The sequence below is a fragment of the Zalophus californianus genome, chromosome 16 (assembly GCF_009762305.2).
Source record: "Zalophus californianus isolate mZalCal1 chromosome 16, mZalCal1.pri.v2, whole genome shotgun sequence".
Classification (NCBI taxonomy): Eukaryota; Metazoa; Chordata; class Mammalia; order Carnivora; family Otariidae; genus Zalophus; species Zalophus californianus.
This window is the reverse complement of record NC_045610.1, coordinates 39668434-39690449: the sequence shown is the minus strand read 5'-3', so window position 1 is coordinate 39690449 and position 22016 is coordinate 39668434. Positions and strand designations below refer to the sequence as shown.

General features: G+C 53.0%; 1 protein-coding gene across 1 annotated transcript; it reads left to right on the top strand.

The window, feature by feature from the left end:
• Window positions 1-643: 643 nt before the first annotated feature.
• Window positions 644-21631, top strand: TNS4 (tensin 4). The gene is made up of 13 exons (XM_027568520.2): window positions 644-718; window positions 3243-3774; window positions 10076-10499; window positions 11620-12032; window positions 14091-14177; window positions 14509-14634; window positions 15898-15990; window positions 16096-16173; window positions 17164-17232; window positions 18039-18207; window positions 19125-19193; window positions 19449-19475; window positions 20002-21631. Exons 2-13 carry the CDS (start codon window positions 3336-3338, stop codon window positions 20141-20143), a joined length of 2136 nt encoding a protein of 711 aa, XP_027424321.1. The 5' UTR covers window positions 644-718; window positions 3243-3335; the 3' UTR covers window positions 20144-21631.
• Window positions 21632-22016: the final 385 nt, after the last annotated feature.

Genomic DNA, 22016 nt, shown 5'->3' with positions numbered 1-22016 from the left:
CCAGACATTCAGAGCCTCCTCCGCTTGAGTCAGAAGCCCCATTCCAAGGCGAAGAAGGAAAAAAAAGAAAATGTAAGATCTATGCCCAGTCTTAGTTCCAGTGGGCCCCTACCCTGCGCCTGCCACACTGCCACCTACCCCAGACAGTATAGGAGGGGGGATGTGGGAAGGGTCTCCTGCCCACCGGCATCCTGCTTTCCTAGGCCAAAGGCTTCACTTTCTGCTAGTTCTGCCAGCCCATGGTCCTTTCCTGGCTGGCACATGGTGGGCGAAATGCCCACAGCACACCTTAGTCCTAACAAGATTCTGTCCCTAAGGCAGAGCTTGTCTCTAACAGGCAGGGCTCCACTGACCCCTCTCCCAGCCACAGGAGGCAGTTAGGAGGGGTGAGCGGGGCAGGCAAGCAAGAAGCTTGGGGGACACACACACACACACACACACACACACACACACACACACACACACACACAGAGAGAGCCCCAGCAACCGCCAGGCCAGTGCCTGTGCCAGCCCCACCTGAGCTCATCAGGACGGGTGGGGCCTGCAGGCTATCAGCCACGTGTAGGGCCTGGAGGGGAAGAGGGAGGGAGGGAGGGCCGCCTCTTAAAGCAGGTGGAGAGGTGAACTGCACCTCCCCTCACTCTTCACCGGGACTTTGAGCAGTCTTGGTCCCAGGAGCCAGGAGTGAAGACAGCGATCTGCCTACCCAGGACACCCGGTACGTGCCTTTATTCTCTAAGAAGAGAGGGAGATTCAGCACCTTCGCCAGCCTGACTCATTTAACACTTTGTCCTCAGCTTCTTCTCCACCTGTCCTGGGGGCTGGAAGTAAAAGCAGAGAGAAATGGGAGGAGGCTGTAGATGAGAGAGGTGGTCTCAGGACCACAGACCCCAGAGGTCAGCACTTGAAGAGAATGAAATCTGTGCCCCTCAGCGTACAGATGAGAGAACCAAGGTCCGGGGGGCAGGGGGTGCGGGGGGCAGAGAAGAGGCTTGCCCAAGGTCACAGAGACTTGGGAAGGGAATGGACACAGAATCCAGGCCTCCTGCCTCCCAGCCCAGAGCACAAAGCCTGGCCCTGAGCCCCCCCACTGTGCTGGGCCTTTCCGAGGCCGCCAGGAATCCAGGGGTGGGGGCCGTGGCCAGGTTCTGCTTTCCTGGATCTGGGTGGAGAGGATGAAACAATCAGAAGCCACTCGTCAAGGTTGGGGGGAGGGGTGGGCTGTGGAGTCAAAATGCTTTTGAGGAGGCCCAGACTTCACCTTCTGTCACCTTCTCCCTTCACTGACCTGGGCTCATGATAGGAGGGAGAGAGTAAGCCAGTGAAGTGGAAACGGGGATTTGCCAAGGTTTCAGGATCCTCCTGCCTCTGGAGCCCTTGGGAACAAAGAAAGATATTTGAGTCCAAATCTGAAGGGGGAATATATGGGAGGGACCTATGAACAGGCAGAGCTGGCTGGAGCCCTCCCATATACATAGGCAAGTATACACACGTACACGTGCACACCCCCAGAGTCTGCAGCCCCAGGGACCCTCCTCTCCACCTTAGAGCAGGAAAGAAAGAGCTAGAGAAGTGGGCTGGTGAGGGTGTCCAGGAATAAAGGAGTAAGCCCCTGCCCCTGCCTTGGAGGGTCTGCTGGTGATTCAGGGAGTATTCAAAGTGAAAAGAGTTTGAACAAGAGCCTGAGGGGCTGCCTGCCTTTTGCTCAATCCCATGCCTTTCCCACTGGGTTCCAGAATCCCAGAAGGGGCAGATGTGAAAAGGGTCTTAAATCTATGAAGTAGTGATATAGGGTTAAGAGTTTGGGACTGTGGAGCCAAGACCACCCAGGTTCAAAGCCACTGGGTTCAAACCCCCGTTCCACCCGTGGATTCCGCAGGTTCTGTGACCTTAGGCAAATCCCTGAACCTCCCCAGCCCCACAGTAAGAGTACCCTCCTCACAGAATCACTGAGAAAATGAAATGGGTAAACTTTAAGTTCTGTTATTATTATATCCCCATCATACAGATGGGACAACTGAGGCCCATATAGGAAAAGGCAGCACAATAGCAGTTTCCAGTCAGTAAGCAGGCATCCTAGGTTCTGGTCTGAGTGATGACCCAGGCCTCCGGTGTGCTCTGCAAAGTCAGTAACGCCAGCCTCCTCTGTGGGGCCCGGCCAAAAACCCTGGAGGATGCACTGAGATCCTGCCCCAAGAAACCCGGGCCACATGGAGCATGTGAGGAAAGAGCCACAGCTCTGTGTCCTCAGCTGCCCCCAGAAAATTGCTCGGAGGCCTAGTCCCTTCCACTGCTATTTATAGACACGCTTCCCGTGCCTGGAACGCACCGACCCCTCCAGGCCCCAGCCAAGGAGAGGTCTGGCAACAGAGCCTACAGGAGCAATGGGGGACAAGGGAGCCTGGCTTTTCTCATTAACTTACTGTGCAACCTCAGGCAAATCATACGCCCTCTCTGGACCTCAGATATCCCTCTGCATTGGAGCTCCATGTGGTATAGGGAGTTAGGAATCCCAGTCCCTTCCTCCAGGAAGTCCTCCCTGACCTCTGCGCCAGTGCCTACAGAGTCTCCTCTGTTTTGTCTCCCTTGGTAACACTGTTTTTAATTGCTCACCTGCTTACTTGTCTGTTTCACTAACTGGCCCACACACAGTAGCAGCTAAAGGCAGGGTTCCTGACATCAGGCAGCCTGAGGTCCAGTCCTGCTCTGACACTTGGATGACACAGTATGACACTTGGGCAAGTTACTGGCCTCTCTGTCTCTCCATTCACACATCATAAAATGGAAAATAATAGTATCTACCTCCATAGGGTTGTTAGGAGGAGTTTAAAAGACTTTATGTGTAATATATGTGCATAGTAATTATTCAATAAATATTAGCTGGTATTTATTTAATAAAGAAGGCTGTGACATAGCAGATATTCAATGACCTCTATTGAAGCAATTTTATTTGACAATCACTTGCATAATGCTTATTATGTGCCATGCACCGTTCTAAGCATGTTACAAATCTTCACACGTTTTATAGTTAAGGTAAACTGAGGCACAGAGAAGTTCATTAACTTGTCCAACATTGTACAGCTAGTAAGTGGTAGAGCCAGGATGCAAACCCAGGCAGTCTGGCTCCAGTATCCATGCTTTTAATGAATTAATAAATATGCCTTTCCTTGGGGGGGCTGGAGGGGGTGGAGTGAGGGGCTTCAACTACCAGTTACTCAGTTCCCAACCCTGGTCTCTTTCAGGTCCTGGGAGCTTCTGGTTGGCAAGTGACATCTCTGGGGTGTAAGTGAGGCTGGTTTGAAGCTAGAGGTAAACGGACGGTCACTGCCCCCACCATGTCGCAAGTGATGTCCAGCTCCCTGCTGGCAGGAGGCCATGCAGTCGGCTTGTCTCCCTGCGAAGAACCCAGGAGGGCCCTGCACCCAGCACCCAGCCCCGGCCTGCCACTGCAGTGTCCTTACTATACCACAGAAGGTTGGGGAGCCCAGGCCCTGATGGCCCCGACACCCTTCAAGGGGCCCCCCAGCAGGCTCCAGCAGGGTCCACAGGCTAGAGCCAAAGCCAACTGCCTCCTGCAATCCCCTGGGGAGCAGACCTCAGGGACCCTGGAGGACCTCGACTCCTACATTGACTTCTCACTGGAGAGCCTCAACCAGATGATTCTGGAACTAGACCCCACCTTCCAGCTGCTCCCCCCAGGAACTGGTAGCCCCTGGGCCGAGCCCACCCAGAGCACAACCTCAAGGAAAAAGAAAGACGAGCCTGAAGCCTTGGGTAAGGACCTGGGGCACGGTGCCAAGAGGGGGTGCTTGGGGACCAGACCTCATAAGGAAGAAGGACTTTTCTATGAAATCAGAGGAGCAGGAGAAAATGTCCAATTGGGAGGTGCTGTGCAGCCCTAAGCAAGTTACTTAATCTCTCTGTTTTCTTTCCTATATCAAAGAGATATATACAAGTTTCCCTCACTATCCAATTCTATTTTGTTCCTGAGTTTGGAAAAGTGATGGATACCTGTTTTACGTGATTTTTCAGAGACTTTAAATAAGCTAATATATATATATATATATATATATATATATATATATATGAATGTCATACAATGCCATGCATGTAACTAAGAGCCTGAGAAATGTGGAGTCCCTGAACACACTGTTCTATAGTGTATCTCTTTAGGTCCTAACTTGGGTCCCCTGAAACTTTTATAGGATTGCTATCTGGGCCCCTGTCCCTGTTTAGGGGAGTATCTCTCTGGGGAGGCCCAAGCTGGAAGTAGCGGTGTTGGAAAGACACAGAATTCAGTCTATTTAGGGTGGGACCCTGCTGTGTGTAAGCAGTGATGTGCTGGTAAGCTCCATGATGGGGTGGCAGAGAGCCCTGTTTGCAAACATCTGCCAATTTCACAGTATAGGTTCTCCCAGCATGGCCAATCTCAAGCTACCAACATGATGTCACTGAATGTAACACTGGAAAGAGATAACCTGTAGATGGCCATTACAGTATATATAGTATTTCTACCATACCAATATAATAGATATAAATAACCTCAAGAGCATAGATAATAGTGGGGCACCTGGCTGGCTCAGTCAGAAGAGAATGCGACTCATGACCTCAGGATCATGAGTTCGAGCCCCATGCTGGATGCAGAGATTATTTAAATAAATGAAACTTGGGCGCCTGGGTGGCTCAGTCATTAAGCGTCTGCCTTCGGCTCAGGTCATGATCCCAGGGTCCTGGGATCGAGCGCCGCGTCAGGCTCCCTGCTCGGCAGGAAGTCTGCTTCCCCCTCTCCCACTCCCCCTGCTTGTGTTCCCTCTCTTGCTGTGTCTCTCTCTGTCAAATAAATAAATAAAATCTTAAAAATAATAATAAATAAACTTTTTTAAAATTTTATTTATTTATTTGAGAGAGGGTGTGCGCATGAGAGCGTACAAGCAGGAGGAGGGACAGAGGGAGAGAATCTCAAGCGGCTCCATGTTGAGCAGGGGCTCAATCTCACGACCCTGCGATCATGACCTGAGAGGAAACCAGGAGTTGGGTGCTCAACCAACTGAGCCAGCCAGGCACCCCTAAATAAATAAAACTTAAAAAAAAAAGAATCTAGATAATAGCAAAATCTAATTAAATAATTGGGATATGATGAATTGTATTTATTACTTTTGTTTTTATTGTAACTTATTTCATTGTAAGTTTATGTAATTTAATTTTTAATAATGTCTGAGTTTAGAAATCAGCTGGACAAAATCCTAAAAATTTAACAATCAGCCCTTATGAGCCGGTACAAGCCAACTTCAATGTACCACTGCATCCAAGGGAATCTAGAAATCTCTACATCTGGTGTCAGTTTCCTGAACAAAGGGTTTCAAGTATACTCTGAGGATGAGGGTCAAGGAGCAGGACCCCATTAGACAGGCTGGAAGACTGAGGTCTCCAGGGGTTTAAGGATCAGCATGGGTTAAGGGATACAATTAGGATTAGAGATAGTGTCCATGAGAATTTCTACTTATTGAGCACTTATTATATCCAGGCTCTGTGCTGAACACCTTACAGGAGAACATTTAATCCTCCCAATCTATCCCCATGAAATTTTATCACCATTTTACAGATGAAAAAAATGGAGACTGAGGGGCTTCAGTAAGGAGCCTGTCTAGCCTAATCACTGGAGGTGGGCAAACCTTCCACAAGCTAGTGACTTCCTTCCTTTGTCTCATATTCTTCATCTGTAATGTAGAGAGGAGTTCTTACCTCAAAGGGGGTTGCAGGGTTTAAAAGAAATAACACTTGGGTGTGTATCAGAAATCCTGACATGCTGTTAGTCATTATAAATGGCAGCTGGTTTAATTAAACACTAGGGTTGCATTTAGGACCCGCCCCAGGATAGGCTCAAGGTCTGGGGTGGAGGTGAGCCCAGCACCCAGGTCCTTCGGTGCCCCAGTTCCCAGTCTCCAGCCTGCCTTCTGCCCCTACCATCGAGCATTGCCTGCCAGAGCTGTTAAAAGAACCACCTCTATCCCCCAAGATCTTCCTGCTTCTGAGGCTGGTCACAGGCATGTCTCTGCAGGGAAGGTGGCTTGGGTCTAATTACCATTGGCAGAGGCAAGCGCAGGGCTTTAATGTTCATGCCCCAAGGCAGGGGTTCCACACACTCAAGGCCCTCTGGGGCAAGACCAGCCTCTGTGGAGCGTCCACATGTATGGGGTAGGGATGTTGACAACATCCCCTTCCTCCAAGGGGCCAGTGGTCAGTAGTCTGTGTTCTCAGATGCCCTGGACACAACCTGCCATCGTGGGGATGTGTCCACCTGACCCTGGGTAGCAGAGGGGTTCAGGGGATGAGTGGGCAGCCAACAGTGGTCAGAGGGTTCTGATGAAGCCCCCTAGTTCTGCCCTAGCATCTTCTGATGGAATAAGAAAATCCTCTCCTCTAACCTCTGCCTGAATGGCAGTGGTCCCTGGGAATTCACTACCTCCTGAGACAGCTGGCATAGTCAGCTCCCTGTTAGAAAGTTCTTCCCTGTGATCGTTGTGATCCCTAATAGTGTGTCACTGTGATGGGTAGCACCTGTCCCGTGCATCTCAACCTGCCAAAACCCTCCCCTCAGACCACCACTACCGGCAACAGAGCGCTTGCCAGCCGGTGGAAACCTAACTAGTTCTGGGCACCATGGTGAGTTTTCACTGGGCCAAATGTATCCAAATGTGTGGGACGCCCTCCCTTCGCCTCTCATCCTTCCTTCTCTTGGGGTGTCAAAGGGAAGATGTTCTATAATTGTGGTGCTAGCAGATGTTCGTGAGTTTTCTCTTTGTCCTCACTTGGCAACATTAAAAATTAAGCATTGGCGATCCTATGTTTCTCCCTCCCCTAAATATATATAGATAGATTTTGTAGTGCATGATCTCAGCATCTACCCCGTGAAGGAAACAGTGGTAGCCTCATTTTACAGATGAGAAAGTGAGGCTCAGGGAGAAGAAGTAATGACCCAGGGTCACACAGCCAGTGGGTTGTAGGTCAGGCCTCAAACCCTGGGCTTCTGGTCTCCAAAGTCTGTGTTCTTGCCTTTCTCTCTCTTCTTTGAGCTAGTTTCCTGCCCTCCAGAGCTTCAAAATCTGTATGGAGGCAGCCTGCAGGCTCCTCTTCTGGGGATCTCCTCCCGCAGTGCTCGCAAACCTCCCCCAGCTTCCCTGCCCCTGCCTCTTCCTTACCCTGGGGGGCTCCCATCCCACAGGGAGCATGGTTATTCCAAGCAAACACCATATCCATCTCTGCCACCCCTCCCCTCCCCATCTTTGGAACAGGCACCCACATTTCATTTTCCAGCAATTTCTGCCAGGCAAGGCTGTTTGCCAATCCCAAGAGAAGGGTGTTTAATAACTGTCTCTCTGCCCCCCCGCCCACGTGCCCCCTTTCACCAGCCCAGCCTGGCGCTGGCGCCTGCATTCACCCAGCACTGCTCAGACTTGCCCCACGGGCCTGTAAACAGTGGCTGCACCCAGGTGAGGGTGTGGGGGGCCTCCACCTCCTCTAGCCGCATGCACCTCAGGGCAGCAGCGAGAGGTGACTCACAGCTACAGGACTCCTTCCTTCCTTCCCACCCTGCTCTGCTTGCTCAGTCCCCCAAGCAAGGCCTTTCTTTGGTCGGTATTTGGATGACCCAGTGATTAGGAAGCCCAGAGCTTCACCAGGTGGAGAGACCCTCCCCCGAAGCAGCCAAGCACCTTGTCACAGGGCAAGGCCTTGGGAAAGTGTCCTGAGGAGTCCCCCGTCCTGGAAGACGCCCTCCAAACAGAGCACAAGAGTAGGAGTTGGATTCCTCCACTCCCTGGCTGTGTGACATTTGATAACTCACTTAACCTTTCTGAGCCTTGATTTCTCATCTCTTATATGGAATTCATAATGTTTTCTACCTCAGTAGAGTTGTTGTGAGGGTTACATGAGCTAATACAGGTAACACGTTTGCAACGGCGCGGGCACACAGTAAATACCAGCCTTTATTAAAAACTCTGCAGTAAATGCCAGCTCCATTGCCTCATCTCTCTGAGCCTCAGTTTCCTCTCCGTAAAAGCAGTGCCTGCTGGCATTGGGCATAAGGGTGGAGAGGATTGTGGGTATAAACACTATAAAGTCCTATAAAAATAGAAGTGGTGCTTGCCAACCTTCCAGAAGAATCCACCCCATTCCAAGACCGCTACTCTTTCAGAACTCACAACACGTTGTGCCAAATAGTCTTCTCTTGCCCTCGGCAGTGGGACCCCCCCCCCCCCCTTAGCTAGACAGTGTCAGCCATCTGGCCAACACTGGCCTCAAAAAGCAGGCAGGCAGGAGAAGTTCTCCGAAGCTCACCGTGGGCTAGGCTCCAGGCACCATTCATCAGTGTCTTTTATCCTTACCACAACCTCAGGAGGTTGGTTTTAGATCCCCACTTTGCAGATAAGGAAACTGAGGCTCACAGTGCTTAGGAAAGTTAGCCGATGCCTCTTGGCAGGAAAGTGGCAAAACCAGGACTCACACCCAGGTTCATCTGACGGCAAAGCCAGGCCTGTTCCTACTACACCCCTTGGAACAGCATGCCCAAGTCAGCCTGCCAGCCCCCCCTCATCTGGCGTAATCCTCCACCCCCACCCCAGCCCAAGCAGGTTCAGACAGAGGCAGTGACCGCGAGCAGGCTCTGAGGTCCTACCCAGGAGTGGGCTGGGGCAGGCAGGGATTCCACAGAGTGGGCAGGAGTTGGTACATGTGCCAAGGCCCAAGGCGGTGGGAGGCTGGCAGACAGGAGCTGAAGGTTCAGTTTCCCGCTGACTTTGCCCCAGTTTCCATCCTGGGAAGCCAGAGGCAGGATTCAACAGGCCTCCAGGAGGGACCAGCTAGGTAGCCCCCACCTTCCACCACCTTTGCTGGAACAGCACCAAGGACAGTTCCCCTCCCCCAGGTCAGGAGGAGGGGTGTCCATACTCACCATAGGGAAAACCACAAGGTACCCCACTCCAGGGAGGAGCAAGTTCTCAGAACAAGAGTCCTGGGTGGGGACTGGGGAATAGAGAGAGCATTGGAGTGAGTCACCACCCTCGGCCATGTTTAATAACCAGCAAAGGCGTACCAGCTAGAAGCATGTCCTGGGAGGTCCACAGCTTGATAATGTAGCAAACCCTGGCCTCTGGGAGCTCCTGCTCTAAAGCAGAGTTCTCAAACTCCACAGTGCACTCAGATTCCAGGGAGTCTTGCTAAAATGCAGATTCTGCTTCAGCAGGCCTGGGATGGAAACTGAGATTCTGCGCATCTGACCAGCCCCCACGCCCAGGTGATGTGGCACTGCTGGGCCAGGGGCCAGAGTGCTGTGGCTTGGTGCCCATTGGAATCGGCTGGAAAACTAAAACAACCTGAGGTCTGGGTCCACACCGGAGATTCTGATCTATTTGGCACAGGGTGTAGCCTGGACATTTGGACTTTTAAAACCTCATTGGGTGATTCTAGTGTGCAAGCAAGCATGAGAACCCCTGCCTTCATTGTAGGCACAGGCATAGAAACAGCCTTCACCTGCCCTGGACGAAGGAGGCATCAGAAATGTGACTGGCACCCTCCTTAATCAGTCATTTCAACCTGGGGAGGGGGACATTCATGCAGGAGAGGATTTCCTAGTTTTAAAGTATTTACCGTGTGCCAAGAAAAGTGTTATGCCGCCTACATTCATCTCATTTCATCCTTACTCTAGCACCAAGAGACTGGATATATAATCACCCCGTTTCATAGGTATGGAACCTGAGGCTCGAGTTGATGAAGTCGTTTGGCCAAGTGCTCTGATAGTAAGTGGCAGAGCCAGATCTGAAACCCAGGTCTCTCAGACTCCAAGGCCTGTGTTCATTCCACTGCATCTCCCCACCAAAGGAAGAAATCACAAGAAGGGTGACTTTGGAGCTGTGCCTAGAAGGGGGAGCTGGGTGCTAATCTGAATCCAGCAAACTTCTCTCTGAGCCTTGGTTTCCTCATCTGTCTGAAGGAGGGGAGACCAGATGGTATTGAGGACTCTTCCAGCATTCCTGTTCTGTGAAAGCCCGGTTTCACCAATGTTCTGCTCTCTCCCCAGACATAAAGTACATCGAGGTGACCTCCACCAGATCAAGGTGTCATGATGGCCCCCAGTGCTGCTCCAGCCCATCTGTCACCCCGCCCTTTGGTTCCCCACGCAGTGGTGGCCTCCTCCTTTCCAGAGACATCCCCCGAGAGACTCGAAGCAGCAGTGAAAGCCTCATTTTCTCTGGGAGCCAGGGCAGGGGGCACCAGCACCCCCCTCCCCACTCTGGGGCTCCCTCGTCTCATCCCCCACCCTCTCCCAGCATCTCTATCCCCTGCATGGGGAACAAGGCCTCAAGCCCCCATGGCTTGGGCTCCCCGCTGGCAGCTTCTCCAGGCTTGGAGAAGGGGCTGGGGGGCCTGGCCCCACAGCAGAGCAGCAGGGTCTCTGTGTTGTCAGCCAGCCCAGCATCCGATGTCAGCTACGTCTTCGGAAGGTAGGTCACTACCACTATAGCTTCTGATATTGCCTCTGCAACACACACACACACACACACACGCACGCACGCACGCACGCACGCACACACACCCTAAAAATCATAGACAGGCACCCTGTTCTATCGGAGCAAAATCAGGTTGTATGCCAGAAACAAGAGTGAATATTCTCTTTTATGCCATCACAGCCATTTGGACCTCAAGCTTTCCTCAAGCACTTAGAATATAACTCAAAATTTTGAGAATATAACAAAAATTTTGATTTATGCCTACCTCTTGAGAAAAGAACGTTTACATTCATGAGGCTTACCTGTATCCTTTCCAGCACTCATACAACCCAACTCAAGGAAGGGATTTTTTTTTTTAAAACACAAGGATGTAAATAAAATTTGGAGGCCTAGGATAAACCATTTAGGAAAGAAAAGCCTCCTTCCTCCTTGTTGCTAGCAAAACCTAGCCAGGAAGGAGGCAAACCTGCCTGTCTCCCTGCCCCCCGGCCCAGTTTGCTGGCCTCACAGTAAAGCTGCACACACACACCCATCCTGTCCAGGAGGACCAAACCTCAGGACCTCTGTCCCCCACACGGACTCCAGAGCCTATGTGCCAAGGCAGTCCTTGGCAAGGAGGCCGGGATTCCATGGCCATGGCCGTTGGCATGGCCCTCTGAACTCAGAAAGAAGTCTGGCTGGATGCAGAGCTGGCCTCCTCCTCCTCTTCCTCCAGCTGGGGAGTTCCCTCTGCATCCACCTGGACATGGTCCAGCCTGCGTGCAGGGCTCTTGGGAATGTTGGGTACTTGTGTGATAGCTCAGTCAGACCTGCCTGGCTGGGAAGGCAGAGGGGATCCAGTCCAGCCTAAAGCCCACATGACCTGCAGGGGACCAGCTCATTGGCTACTTTAAATGACCAAAGACTGCAGTGCAGGGACATTTCTGTATCCTTCAGCATCACTTGGGGATCAGGTGGGCATGTACTTTGCTTTGGGCTGTGGGGGATGGAGTATGCAATTCTCTATTTAACCAGAGCTACGGGCACTGAGATCAGTAGGTTCTGGAGCCTGGCTCTGACTCCTGCATGTCCACTGACAGCCTAACACCCTGCCTGTCTGGTACCCTCCCTGCAGCAGCCAGTCCCTCCTCTACTCCAGCGTCTCCAGCCATCAGTCATCTTCTAGATCCTTGGAGAGTCCAGCGAGCTCTTCCTCCAGCCTCCACAGCCTTGGCCAAGTGTCCCCGGGTACAAGAGCCAGTGACTTCCAGGTCCCCAGCAACCCCACCCCAAACATGGGCCAGCCCAGAGCAACTCACTCCCCACCACTGGCCAAGGAGCACGCCAACAGCTGCCCACCATCCATCACCAACTCCATGGTGGACATACCCATCGTGCTGATCAACGGCTGCCCAGAACCAGGTTCTCCCCCATCCCAGCAGATCCCAGGACACCAGGACTTTGTCCGACCTGGGGCCCCTTCTTCCAGCAACTCCTGTCCAGCCATCAGGAGCCACAGCCAGACCCCTCTCACCACATCCTCAGAGGGTATGTTGTAAACCAGTCCTTCAGCCGTTGTGAGATTCGGCTTGGGGGGATAGACAAAGCATCAGTGGGTTTCTGCAATAGCAGGTCAATGCGCTGAACACCTACTGGGTGCTGAGCACTTTGCGAAAGAGTAGGGACACAGTTTAGAAAGAGACAAAAACCAAGGATCACTACAGAGTAGAATAAACACAGAAGGCAAGAGACGTCCTAAGTCTTATGGGGCCACAAAGGAAGGGGCGATCCTTTCAGTCTAAAAAACTGGGAAAGCTCCTTGGAGGAAGTGACATCTGAGCTGGATCTGGAAAAGTGAATCAAACGTCTGGAGCCAGAGCAGGGGAGGAGGGGCATTCCCAGCAGAGGGAACAGCAAGTCCACGGTCATGAAGGTGTAGAAGCCCATGCATGTTTAAGAAATGACTGGAGTGTTGGGTGTGGGATGAAGTAGTTGAGTAATCTGGGGCAAGATTGGGAAAGGTCTTGAACACCAAGCTAAAGAGTGGATTTTACCCGTTAGGCCGCGGCATCAGGGAACTAGCAGGAAGTCTCAAACAGGAAAGTAATGGCATCAGAGGTACACGTTCAATAGATAACTCTGGCAGCTGCATGGCAAATGACCTGCAGGGCCCAGCCCAGGCAGGGAGAGCAGTTTTGTTTTGATTTTCATCATGAAGTGGTCCAGACAAGCTGTAACGGGGGCCTGCACCAGGGCGGGGCAGGGCGGAGGAGAGAGGACAGAGCCAGGAGACCCTCGGGATATGAAAACAGCAGGCTTGATGACTAACACGAGAGAGGGAGAAGGAGAGTCAGTCCTACCTCTGACGTTCGTGGATGACGAACACACAGAGAGCCGACAGAGACAATGCATTCCAATTCAGACAGCTAAAAACCACAAAGCAGCAAACACCCTCCTTCCCGTAGTCTGTGACTACAGGCGTCCAAAAAGAACAAAACCAGCCAGAACCCAAAGCAGTAAACACAGAGGCTCAGGCTTAGCACCCACAGGGTGCACCTCTCCAGAGAAGAGCCCCTGCAGAGCCCCAGGGACACTGTCCCTGCTCCCCGCCCCCCACTCAGCCACAAGCATCGGGGGACTCCTGGCGGTTATGATGTTCACTCTGGCCTGCACTGCAATTCAGGAAGCCGGGTCAATGTAAGCAAGAGAAAAATGGCATGATAGGTGTGCCTTTGAATCTGCTCTGATCATTTTCCCGGAATAAATCATTTGCAAATTTTAGTACATTTTTTTATGATGAGTTACTCTCAGCTGGCCACAACACACACCTTTTCAAGATACCAAAATGGAAAACCACTGTTCTCTGCCTTAAGGACCCGGGGACGTGGCCATTTTGTCATCGCAATGAGCACATTTACTTAGTCCGGTGATATCCCATCCTGGTTTGGTGGAGCCCCAGGATATCACTCATTATACCCTGGGGTCTTATCAAAGTCTGCAAACTATTCTCAAAACAAAATCCTTGCTAATTGCCTAGGCTATTGGAATGTCAAAAACCCTCAGAGACGGTTTAGTACACTTAGTCCCCTCTGGGCTTCAGGAGCAAGACAGTTGTCCCAAATCAGAGTCAGGAATCCTGTCTCCTGACTTCCGCACAGGCTCATCTGCCCAGAGCTGCTGCCTTCCTTTCCTCAAACTTTTCTTTCATTTTCTTTTCCAAACTGAATATGCCCCCCAAGACACTTGTAAGATTCTTAAGGGGGAAGAGAGGGTAAAACCAAACACATGATACATCTCAGAATCCCTTATTTATCCCTTCTTTCAGTCCAAACCAGACAACACAAGATTTGAGAAACTGTTTCTCATTAAACTGAGATTTTATCTGTTTGTGATTTATTACCAAGGATACGAGGGGAGACTCCTAGGTCCTAGATGCGCCAAGCCCTGAATTCTTCTGTTGGATTTTGCCTCTTGTAGGCAACTGGAGATACAGTGGGGTTGGGGTAGGGTAGGGTGGGTTGAATGGGACCACTGGGCAGAGGTGGGGGAAGGGTCTCTCAGCTCCCCTCGGTCCAACCTAAAGAGTTCCCCCTCTCTGTCTTCCAGGTCCCTCCAGGGACATGCAGCCCACCATGAAGTTTGTGATGGACACATCTAAATCCTGGTTTAAGCCAAACATCACCCGGGAACAAGGTAAAAGGAAGTGCTGTGTTTCAAGGGATGAGTGACCCAGGACTCAAGTCTGGGTCTTGCACCTTGCATCAGGCACATGGGGCCCTGGGTCATGGTAGGGGAGGGAATGGCAAATGGTAGGTCCAGGGAAGGGGGATATCGTGCAAACCTCATGTCCTGAGGAAATAGGGACTGCAGCAGGAAGGGTAGAGATTAGACAATAGGAAGGACTTCCTGGGAACACAAGGTGATTCTGTAATGTCTGCTCTATGAAGATTCTATGGGGCTGGGGGACAGGGGGTGTCCGGTGGGGGGGGGTAGGTAACTGTCTCTGACCCAAGGATTGTTCCAGCAATTGAGCTGCTGAGGAAAGAGGAGCCAGGGGCTTTCATCGTGAGGGACAGTTCTTCCTACCGAGGCTCCTTTGGCCTTGCCTTGAAGGTGCAGGAGGCCTCTGCACCTGCCCCGAACCGATCAGGTATGCGCACCCGTCTCTTCATTCAAGGCCTCACACGGGCTGTGGTAGGTTCTAGTTCCAGCTCTCCACTGCTACCTTGCAGCAGGCCCGTAAGTACTCCTGGGAGGAGGGTCGGCCCTCTCCCAGCTGCCTTCCTGCACCAGAGGCTCTGTAAGGAGCTCCTTCCACAGCAAGCCTGAGCTTCCTCTGCCTCTGGGAGTCCCCAGATTCCCTGCTCTGCTCTCATAGGGAGAAGAGGAGGAAGCTCCCAGCCCCTCTCCAGGATGCTCTCCTCTGCCCACCCCACCCCCGCTGTCCAGACCAGCTTTATTGTGAAGAACCTAATGTAGTAATAACGTGTGTGCCCTGGCTTATCACGTGTATGTGACAGTTTATCACATGTGATAGCTTATCGAGTGAATGCACTGGCTTATTACGTGTGCGTGATAGCTTGTCACGTATGTGCTAGTTTATCACACATGTGATAGCTTAGCACATGCTTTCCCGTGGTCTCACACACACAACACACATCTCTGGGGCATGCACCCTGCACTGGGATACCTCGCTAGGGGGATAGATAAAAACAGATCATTATAGTACAAGGTACCTAAGTTACAGCCCCTCCCCAAATCCCAGGAGTATAGCTCTCATGTAACAAAAGGATCAGGTAAATGGGTTCCAAGAGTTAGTTAATGACACCCCCCCGCCGGAGAGCAAAGATGAAGACCCCAACTTCGTGCTCTCTACACCATGCTGCTCTGGTTAAATAAGAAAGTGACCTCTGGGGCAGTGTTGGTTATCAAGAACGCCTTGCCAACGAGCACAGAGAGGAGGAAGCCATGGGCTGGCGGAGAAGAGGCAGAAGGGCACTGTTCACCCTCCAGGGCCAGCCTAGCTCCAGCAGGGACCATCTGGTGAAGAATCACAGCACCTGGGAAGGAGTGGGTAGAAGAAGAGAGAAATCAGGCTGAAGGATTAAGATTTGATCTCAGTAGTCACTGGGACCATCCCCAGTAGCTCTTGAGACCAAGAGAAAGTTCTCCTGAGAGGAGAATTACTGGACGCAGAAGCCTTTGAGCAAACATGTTGGCACCTCCTTTGTGGGAGGCCTTGAAGATAGGGTCCCCCCTAGCAGTCCCACCCACTCCTAGGCAGGGGAATGAACCAGTTAATCTCTGGATGGACTGGGAGGAGGCGGGTCAGGGAACGAGTTGGTCGGTGTTCGGTTAACACTGGGCTCTGAAACCCCCATCCACATGCGCTCTTTCCTCTATCTTTGTCCAGGTGAGGACAACAGTGACCTCATCCGCCACTTCCTCATTGAGTCTTCTGCCAAAGGGGTGCATCTCAAAGGAGCAGACGAGGAGCCCTACTTTGGTGAGCCTCTCCAGCCCGCAGGCCGCTGGGTGGGCCCCACCCTTCTGGGCTGGGAGACTGGTCTGGGGAAAGCCTTCTCACGCAGGGCTGCCTGTTTTGTTGCAGGGAGCCTCTCTGCCTTTGTGTGCCAGCATTCCATCATGGCCCTGGCCCTGCCCTGCAAACTCACCATCCCACAGAAAGGTGGGTCTGGGCCCCAAAGAGGCAACCCCAGGGAACTAAAAGGGCTCCTAGTGGTCACATCCCACCTTATTTATGGATTAGTGTCACAGTTAAAAGTGCTTCACCTAGCATCCATCAGCATCTCCACTTCCTGGCTTGAGAATTTGAGAATGTCGACCTCTCTGAGCCTCTGTTTCCTCCTCTGTGAAATGGGGACAGCCATCATCATACTTACTTACAGGATTGGTTGGGGGTTAAATGAGCCGGTCTTATCACAGGCTCTTAGCACAGAGTACATGTTTGATAAATAGGAGCCTTCTTTGAGAGGATGAAAGGAACATAAACCAGCCGGTTTGGAGAGGGTTGGTTTTTTTCTTCCAGGTCCAACCTTTACCGGGCACTCCCTCATTCACACATCCCTCACCACAACTGTGTCAAATAGGTGTTATCCCCATTTAACAGACGAGAAACGGAGGGCTCGAGGAGCTGAGTAGCTCGCCCAAAGGCACACAGATCAGACCTCGAACTGAGATCAGGAAGTCCCATCCAGAGCCCATAGCCCAGCCGCACAATCAGCTGGAGTAGATGATCCCCGGGTGTGCAGGAGGAGCAGAAGAGGGGTTCTGGGAGAGGAGTCAGGGCAGGGGGGGCCCCCGGTGTGGTGATGGAGAAAGCCTCCCTACATTCTGCAAAGAAAGGCCTGGGTTTGGGATGGGTTCTGGAAGAAGGGAGGAGGTGAGAGGCTTCTGAGGACCAGGTGACTGCAGCAGTCCAGGGGCTGGAGGAGTGAGGAGGGGAAGGAGGGACCAAAAGCCTTGCAAGTCAGGCATCTGGGGAGCCCCACGTGGCCCCGTTTGTCTAATTACAGTAATCACACCAGGTTTCTCAAGGGCTTGCTTCCTGAAGGTGGGGGCGGAGGTGGGAGATGTTCAAGGGGATTAATATTCCTACAAAGAGTCCGTTCACTCCACCCCCGCCCCCTCTGGGGACTATTTCTTTGCTTTGGCTCAGAATTGGGAGCTGGAGACTCCTCAGACCCCACTACAGACAGCCGGGCCTCCTACCTGAGGAAATCTGCAGGTAAGTGGCATGGGGGAGGCTCCAGGCTTGCCTGTGCCCCCATAGGGCCCCTCCCAACCCCACGCACACACTTGCACATGCAGGTACACACATGTTCCCACTATAGCTTTGTTTCTTCGTCCTTAACAAGGTGCCCCGTGGTCCTCCCCATCCCTATAAACCTGGAGGTGAGAGGCTGCAAGCCTGGGGGGGGGGGGCAGCCCGTGGGGGTGGCAGGAGAGAGGGAGGTTGGTGTGGCTTACACTCCATCCTGCACACTCATGGGCACAGGTGGACATGCTGGGGCCTCTCTGGTTCTGAGGGACCTGCCCTAGAAGTGATCTCTGGGTCTGGGATCCTCTGTGGAGTGTCAGGTCCAGAGGCCAGGCACAGATCAGCACTTGTCGGAGTGCCTTCCCCCCATTCTTGTCTTCCCCACCTTCTCTTGACAATGAACCAGGGCCCCGGAGTGGGTGGAGGTAGAGACAGTGCCAACCATGCTTCTGGACAGAAGGGAGGTTTTGCCTGGACATCCCTACACATTGGGTAACAGCTTTACTCCACCCTAGAGGGCCAGAGGCCAGAGCAATGCAAAGCCACAGATGCTCCCAATGTCCTCTGGGGTTGGCCTTGAATTGCAGTCACCTACACACTCCTGCCTGCCTGCCTGCCTGCCTGGTGGCTCAGAGGAGCCCCACTGGATTCCTGAAGAAGGAAGAGCCCTGACACCGGCTCTGGGCAGAAGGAGGACCAGGGCCTGCGGGACCCTACCTGCCCCTGCATGGTGGATCCTGGCAAGGCCTAAGCACAGCGTTTACATACCCCAGGCTGCCATGCCCTGTACCTGACCTCCGTGAGTGTAGAGACCCTGAGTGGAGCCCTAGCCGTGCGGAAGGCCATCTCAACCACCTTTGAGAGGGACGTCCTCCCCACACCCACCGTGGTCCACTTCAAAGTCACTGAGCAAGGCATCACCCTGACTGATGTCCAGAGGAAGTAAGGGGCTTCCCTTGCCCTGGGGCTTCTGGGTGGGGCAGGGGGATCTGGAGGGGATGGCTAAGATGGCCGTGGATCAGTGATGAAGGTAGGATTCACAATCCTGGACCCAATGTGGTCAGTGACTTGCTGAGTGACTCCAGGCAAGTTCTCTGCCTCCTCTGGGCCTCATGCCAATGACCTCATCCCAAAGTCCCCCTTTCAGTGGGCACTGGTTCAGTCTGGTTCATCCACTGATGAACCTCGTCCCAAAGGCCCCCTTCCAGGACACTGGTTCAGTCTGGTTCATCCACTGATGGAACAACTGCAGAAGGCCAGACTCTGGCTGCCCACTTCAACACAGTGGCTGAAATCACTCCTTCCCCGGGCTCAGGGCTTCACAGTCTGGCAGGAGCCTGGCCCTGGGCTGGAGGAACAAGAGATGAGCAAGACATCATTCTTTTCCTCAAGCAGTTAAATGACAGTGGGCAGGGGGCGGAGGAGAGAGGGTAGAAAACCTGACACAAGGCAGATTCATTCCATGAAAAGAGAGAAGTTTGGGGTGCCTGGGTGGCTCCGTCGGTTGCGCGTCTGCCTTCGGCTCAGGTCATGATCCCGGGGTCCTGGGATCGAGCCCTGCATCGGGCTCTCTGCTCTGCGGGGAGTCTGCTTCTCCCTCTCCCTCTCCCTCTGCCCTTCCTCTCGAGCGCTCTTTCTCTCTCTCTTTTAGATGAATAAATAAAATCTAAAAAAAAAAAAAAGAAGAAGACAGAGAAGTGCAAACATGTGCCCCAGGGCCCAGCAGTGGGAAAGGTCACAGCAGGCTATAAGGGTCTAATTGGGAGGCTTTTCGGAGAGCAGGACATCTGAACTCCGGGAGAGCTAGAGATGATGGAGGTAGAACATGGCACTGGTCACCAGCAGTCCTTCTCTTCCAGGGTGTTTTTCCGGCGCCATTACCCCCTCACCACCCTCCGCTTCTGTGGCATGGACCCCGAGCAACGGAAGTAAGTTCAAGTCTGGACCAAACTCACAAAGCCATCCAGGGCCTAGCTGCCCACTGAGGTTTCTTACTGACTCTGGGACTGGGGTCACAGACAAAGCCTGTGAACCTCGAGGGGCTGGGAGCAACAGAATGAGGGGAGGGTGGGACCCAGTGGGGTGTGATCACAGCTGGCCATTGTCCCCAGCTGCTCAGCCAGAGTCCTGTGGAATGCAGAGAAGCCTCAGTACTCATTCCTGTCCCTCTTCCTTTCCCACAGGTGGCAAAAGTACTGCAAGCCCTCCTGGTAAGGCTCACCTGTGTCCTGTCAGTCACCGTAAAAGGTCTCCCTGGGCCAGAACCTGGGACCCAACAAGAGGAAGAACTCAGGAAAGGAGGGAGGCCCTGTCCTGACCTTAAGAGAGCCCATGGTTTTGATGGGGGTGGCATAGGCCCGTGTCCTCAGAGAGCCTCCAGTCTAAAGGGGGAGACATGAGCCTGGGAGCCCTCAGTCTTATGTAGGAGGCACAGGCTCTAACCTCAGGCAGCCTTAATCGATGGGGATGCCCCAGTTTGATGGTCAAGACACATCCTTGCCCTCAGGAAGCTTCCACTCTGATGAGGAATATGCAGGTCCTGTCCTCACGGAGCCACCATTCAAAAGGAGGGTTACCTAGGTCTTGAACTCAGGGATCTCCCAATCTGACAGAGGAGGCCCATCCTACCCTCAGAGAGCTGGGGAAGGGGCAGGCCAGAGCACCGTACTAGCTGAGATCACCCCTCCCAGCCTCTCTGGGCCCCACCACCTCACCCAGGCTATGTTTTCCCACCAGGATCTTCGGGTTTGTGGCCAAGAGCCAGACAGAGTCACAGGAGAATGTGTGCCACCTGTTTGCGGAGTATGACACAGTCCAACCAGCCTCCCAGGTCATCGGCCTGGTGGGTGCCTTGCTGCAGGACACAGAAAGGATGTAGAGGGAGGGAGCTTCCCGTGCACCTTCCTGGACATCCAAAGGGGGCTGGAACCCCTGAGCCGGGGCTTGTGGCCACACTAATGAGCCAATCTATTGGACTGGGGAGAACAGTACCAAGTTGAAACCCTGGAAACCTAATGACCGTCAGCAGTGACCTTCATCCAGATCCAGCTGGGTCTCAGTTTCCTCAATCATAAAAAGAGGCCAATAGACAGGACCAGCCGTGCTTCTCAGACTTTGATGGCATCTCAGCAAGCTCCCTGTGATTCTGAAGCACGCCCACATCTGAGGACCCACACGGAAACAACCTCTGAGGACCCCTGGCTCCATCAACTTGGACACTGCCAATGCAGAAGCCTGAGTTAGAGGCCTGCGACCCTCTGTCGTGGCAAACAGAAGGTGCTGGGTTGGGACACATGGGCCCCTAGCCCGACGCTGAGCTGGGAGAGATGATATGCAAGGATGGACCAAAGGAGGGATGGACGGACTCCTATTTCCCTCCATATCTGTTCCTTTCCCCTCTTCTGTAGTGGCTTCTTGGACTGCTGTTCCCAGGACAAAGCAGGATCTGCCTGCCCTGGATTCTTTAGGCCAATGTGGCCACGGTTGTCAGGGCGGCTTAGCAAGGGGGTACTTGTCCTCATGGTCAGAGACCACCCAGCTGCCCTCACATTCTTGATATCTAGTCCCCACCACTGCAAATGAGTATCAGCCCCATCTTTTCTCTCAGTTTTTTGGTAAGCAAGTGTCCTCCAGCTGGTGTCACAACTGCCCTAATGTTACTTATGTAACCCACAGGAGGGAGGTGGGGTCAGGGAGACCCTCTGCTCTCCAGAGCAGATGCCAGGGTCAGCTTTCTCTGGTTCTGCCTCAGCTCCCATCCTGTTGAGTGCCCCCTGCTTCCCAAAACACACATATAGACACACAGACAGGCCCATCAGTAGGGCATCTACTGGCCTTACAGCCACACGGGGGCAGCAGAGAGTCATCAATGCAGACAGGCCGCCAACTCAGGAGGTTTGGAGAAGCTGGGCAGTCTTTCCCCCATCCCCACCCCTGTCAAGACTCCCAAGAAGCTGGAATCCTTTGTCTAACAGGCCTGGGGTCCTAAGAAAACCACACCGTGAGGGTGGAAGAGGAGGCTCAGAGAAGAAGCCCACTTTTGTTCTACAAGGAGCAAATGCCTGCCCCCTCCCAGCTGTGGGCCCTGCCACCGCATCGTTATCATTATCTTTGGCCAAAGTTGGGCCTGACGGATTGTGATTTCAACCCAGGAAACCAAACCGGACTGAGGCTGCCCTGGGCTGGTGGGACTGGCTGAGAGCAGCCCACCCAGCCTGTGCTCAGGCACTGCCCCATCCCTGGGGAGCAGAGAACACTAGACAAGTTCTGAAGGTCATATTCAGGAGGCTGGCAGAGAGCCCCCCCTTTGACCCATGGGTGCCTGTGTAGTTCCCATGGAAAATAAAGCGTCTGTCTTGGCATAACAGTCGGTTCTAAGGCATTCAGTGCTGCCCACTCAGAGGAGGAGACCTGAACAGAGAGGGGACCTGAGTTGGCAGGTGATGGCTATGTCATAGAGAACACTCCCTCCTACACCCCTGGCCACAGCAATACAGTCTGCATTGGCTTCCCTTCATAAGCCATCTCTTCGACCATTCTGTGTCCCCCACATGGCCCACACACGTGGTTTTCTTCCTCGTGACTCCTTGCCTGCCATTCTGCCAGGAGGACAGAGAATTGAGATCTCACCCTTGTCCCAGGGCTGAAGGTGAGTCCGTGTGGTCCCCCTGACAGATCCCAAGGTCTCACTCGGCTCCCTCAGGGGCAAGGAGAGGCAGGTGAAACATGGGCGGAGTCAAGAAGAGTCTCTG